Source organism: Colobus angolensis, unplaced genomic scaffold, assembly GCF_000951035.1.
Source record: "Colobus angolensis palliatus isolate OR3802 unplaced genomic scaffold, Cang.pa_1.0 Scaffold21, whole genome shotgun sequence".
Classification (NCBI taxonomy): Eukaryota; Metazoa; Chordata; class Mammalia; order Primates; family Cercopithecidae; genus Colobus; species Colobus angolensis.
This window is the reverse complement of record NW_012115266.1, coordinates 4549367-4552878: the sequence shown is the minus strand read 5'-3', so window position 1 is coordinate 4552878 and position 3512 is coordinate 4549367. Positions and strand designations below refer to the sequence as shown.

Genomic DNA, 3512 nt, shown 5'->3' with positions numbered 1-3512 from the left:
AAAAAAAATTAGCCGGGCGAGGTGGCGGGCGCCTGTAGTCCTAGCTACTCAGGAGGCTGAGGCAGGAGAATGGCGAGAACCCGGGAGGCGGAGCTTGCAGTGAGCCGAGATCGCGCCACTGCACTCCACCCTGGGCAACAGAGTGAGACTCCGTCTCAAAAAAAGAAAAAGAGAAAATAAATCAGAGTAGAAGGAAGGAATTCTGAGGGTTGTGATAATAAGTAGGGTGGCAATGAGAAGGCTTTCTGAGCAGAGTTTGAAAGATGGTTATGGGCTGGGCACGGTGGTTCACGCCTGTAATCCCAGCACTTTGGGAGGCCGAGGCGGGCGGATCACAGGTCAAGAGATCGAGACCATCCTGGCCAACATAGTGAAACCCTGTCTTTACTAAAAATACAAAAAAAAAAAATTAGCTGGGCGTGGTGGCGCATGCCTGTAATCCCAGCTACTCGGGGGGCTGAGGCAGGAGAATCGCTTGAATCCGGGAGGCAGAGGTTGCAGTGGGCCGAGACTGCACCACTGCACTCCCACCTGGCGACAGAGCGAGGCTTCCTCTCAAAAAAAATAAATAAAATAACAAACAAACAAACAAACAAAAAAACAGGGAAACCTGCTAGACAAATTCTAAAAGACCTGCAACACTAATAAGTATTTGTTGAATGAATGAACTCCGTCAGAATGGGCTCACCACCATGCTACCTGGATCGGTTAGGGCAGTGAGATTTCTGGTGCTCAGGCTTCCCCAGTGCGCAGCCCTGGATAAACGCTAGCCTGTTAGCGCTAGGGAATGCCTGGGGGCGGGAGGGGAGGAGAGAAAACCAAACTGGGGGCGTGGCCTATGCAGGGCGTGGCTTTGCTGGGCGGGCCTTACCTGTGACCTGAGTGGGAGCGATCTCGACGGCGCTGCGGGAAGGAGGCAAGTCCGGCAGGAACCAGCGCATGGTCGGGGGCGAGGGACGGGAGATCAGCTCTGCGGGCAGCAGTGCACTCTGGTCAGAGACGACAGTGACTGAAGCCTCCCTTTCCACTTCAGTCTTGGCCTGGAGCCCCACCCCAGCTTGATTGTTCCTGCGTACTTAAACTGCGAACTCCCCGCCCACCCAGTGATTTAGCCCTTGAGGACTCATCTCTACAGAGTCCAGCTCACCGGGGTAGGGCCGGGCAGGAGACGTGGTGGCAGTTGGGTGGCTCTGCTGCACTGACCGCTCCTCACTCACTGGCTGCGGGTGACAGCAGCATGAGCCCTCCTGTCCCTCGCCTGCCCGCCCCTCCCATCTGGGTTCTCATACTCACTGAGTCCGTGGTCACCCCTAAAAGGGAAGAAGATGGGGCCATGAAGTTTTGGGGTGGGAGAAGGGAGTCAGATCTGAGATCAGCAGCTGAGTATTTGTAGTTAGGGTCTCTGGGAATTCAACAATCATGTCTCCAGGTCAAGGGTCAGGGGTTAGATTCTGTGGTTAGGGTGTGTTTGCATAGTAGTCACATAATCAGGTTGATGGGCCTTGGGTTACAGGTCAGGCTGTAGAAGGCTTAGGAGGTTATAGCTCAGGGTCAAATCTCTGGGTCGGGGTCAGAGGGTCATGTGGGAGGTCAGTGGATGGGTGAGGGATAAGGAATTGGGGGTTAGACTGTGAGGTCAGATCTGTGGATCAGGGGTCAAGGGGTCAGGCCTAGGGGCTCGGCATGGGTCAGGGATCAGAAGGTGTCAGGCTAGACCTCTCTCCTCCTCTGTGTCCTCAGGTGGTGGAGCCTGGCTAGGGCTCTCCGGAAGCTGCTGGGGCTTGGGTGGCCCATCAGGGTGCAGGAAAAGGGAAAAGTCACTTTCGCCCTGAATGGTGAGCGTCTGGTGGGAGGTGAGAATGTGGTATCCCTTCCCAGCTGGGCAGATCTCCTTGAACGCAGCTGCAGTCAAGACAGCAGACACAAAAGTGAGCATTTCCTGGACAGGTGCATGGACCTATGAACCCCTAGCCCTGCGTAATCCTGACTCACCGGTGCCATCTGCCGGGCAGCGCTGACACCGCGCGCCCCAGGCCTTGCCGACACTGCAGCAGCAGAGCTGGCGGGTGAGGCGGGTGGTCAGTGGATGCTGGCACTGGTGCTCAGGGCTCACCAGGCGGAAACACAGGCTCTTCTCCTCCGGTTTGTCTGCTGCAGGGGGCAGTGGGGGGCATGGGCTTCTGAGCCTGCACATTGCCCACGTCCCTCTGCCCAGCTGTTGCAGACCTTGCCTCTCCGGCCCAGACAACCCTTGATCCCCATGTGGTCTCTGACCCCATATGATCCTGAACTCATGTGACTCCTGAAACTTATGTGACCACTGACCCCACTGATTCTAGCTATCCTGGACTTCACCACTCCTACTCACCAAGCCTATGATCTACATGACCCTGGCTCTGTGTAATCCCTGACCCCATGTGACTGCTAATGGCAGATCTCATGTGACTCCAGACCCCGCTGACCCCTGATCCTATTGGCTCTGGGCCTTGTTCCTCCTGCAGTCAACCCTTAACCCCACTCTGATCTCTTGTGATCTCTGATCCTTGCTCCCACCCATGCCTTGTGACCTCCCAGGAATCTGAGCCCCAGTCTCACCAATGCACTGTGTACGGGAGGGGCCTAAACTATGGCCAGGTGGGCAGACACAGCGATAGGAGCCAGGGTTGTTGAGGCAGTCACCATGGCGACACACGCCCGGCATTGCACACTCGTTGATGTCTGTGGTAAGTGGAAGTTTAGCCCCTCTGGTCTGGGGCCATGGGGTGACAGCAGGCTGCTCCGAGAAACTCAGGGTCTTGCCCCAGCCCCGCCTCCTCTCTCACCCACCTTGGGACCCTCCCCACCCCCAGTAATGGTTGGCCTACCCCTCCAGCCCACAGAATCTCCTAGCTGGCCATACCCTGGCAGTGGGTGCTATTGAGCCTCTTGTAGCCCTGGGGGCAGTCAGCGCCCACTTCCCCACGTACAGGCCCTGGCTTCTGCACTCCTGTGTCTGCAGAGAGACGATAGCTTGGCATGGGAGGGTGAGAAGGGAACTGGGGAGGGGCACAGCAGATGTAGAGAGGAATCTGGTGATGTGGGGACTCCCACTGCAGGGATGGGTGGGGTGGGTGGGGAGGGGCCACCAGATGGGGAACGCCCCTCTGAGCCCAAGCACTCACACTGCAGCTGGGGGCACTTGTGGCACTTGCTCTGGCCCCAGGCGGTGCCGATGCTACCGCAGCAGTCTTCCTGCTTGGTGAGGCCGGGGAGGGGGTTGCTGCCACACTAGGGGAAGGAGGGGGAAGGGAGGTGGGGTCACAGAGCACCCCACCCCCGCGCCGCCTGTTGGGGTTGGGTCTTTTCCTCTTCCCCTGCCCCTCAGTTTTCTGCTATCCGGGTGAGTTGGGGCAGAGCAACCCTGAGAGAAGGAAAGGCCGATCGCGACTGTGAATTCACTCACGGGCTGCTTGGGCAGAGTGTCCTGGAAGCAGCGGCCCAGGGGCTTCTGGGTGGGCGGCCGGGGATGCGAG

General features: G+C 58.0%; 1 protein-coding gene across 1 annotated transcript in view; it reads right to left on the bottom strand.

Annotated features, from left to right (window-relative positions):
* LTBP3 (latent transforming growth factor beta binding protein 3) overlaps window positions 1-3512 on the bottom strand; it is a 21202-nt gene that overhangs the window by 13719 nt on the left and 3971 nt on the right. The window contains 9 exon segments of the mRNA XM_011942503.1: window positions 872-970; window positions 1148-1220; window positions 1294-1310; window positions 1717-1902; window positions 1993-2151; window positions 2596-2718; window positions 2900-2992; window positions 3162-3267; window positions 3443-3512. The exon segment at window positions 3443-3512 is cut by the window's right edge and continues 15 nt beyond it. Coding sequence (XP_011797893.1) covers window positions 872-970; window positions 1148-1220; window positions 1294-1310; window positions 1717-1902; window positions 1993-2151; window positions 2596-2718; window positions 2900-2992; window positions 3162-3267; window positions 3443-3512 — 926 coding nt within the window.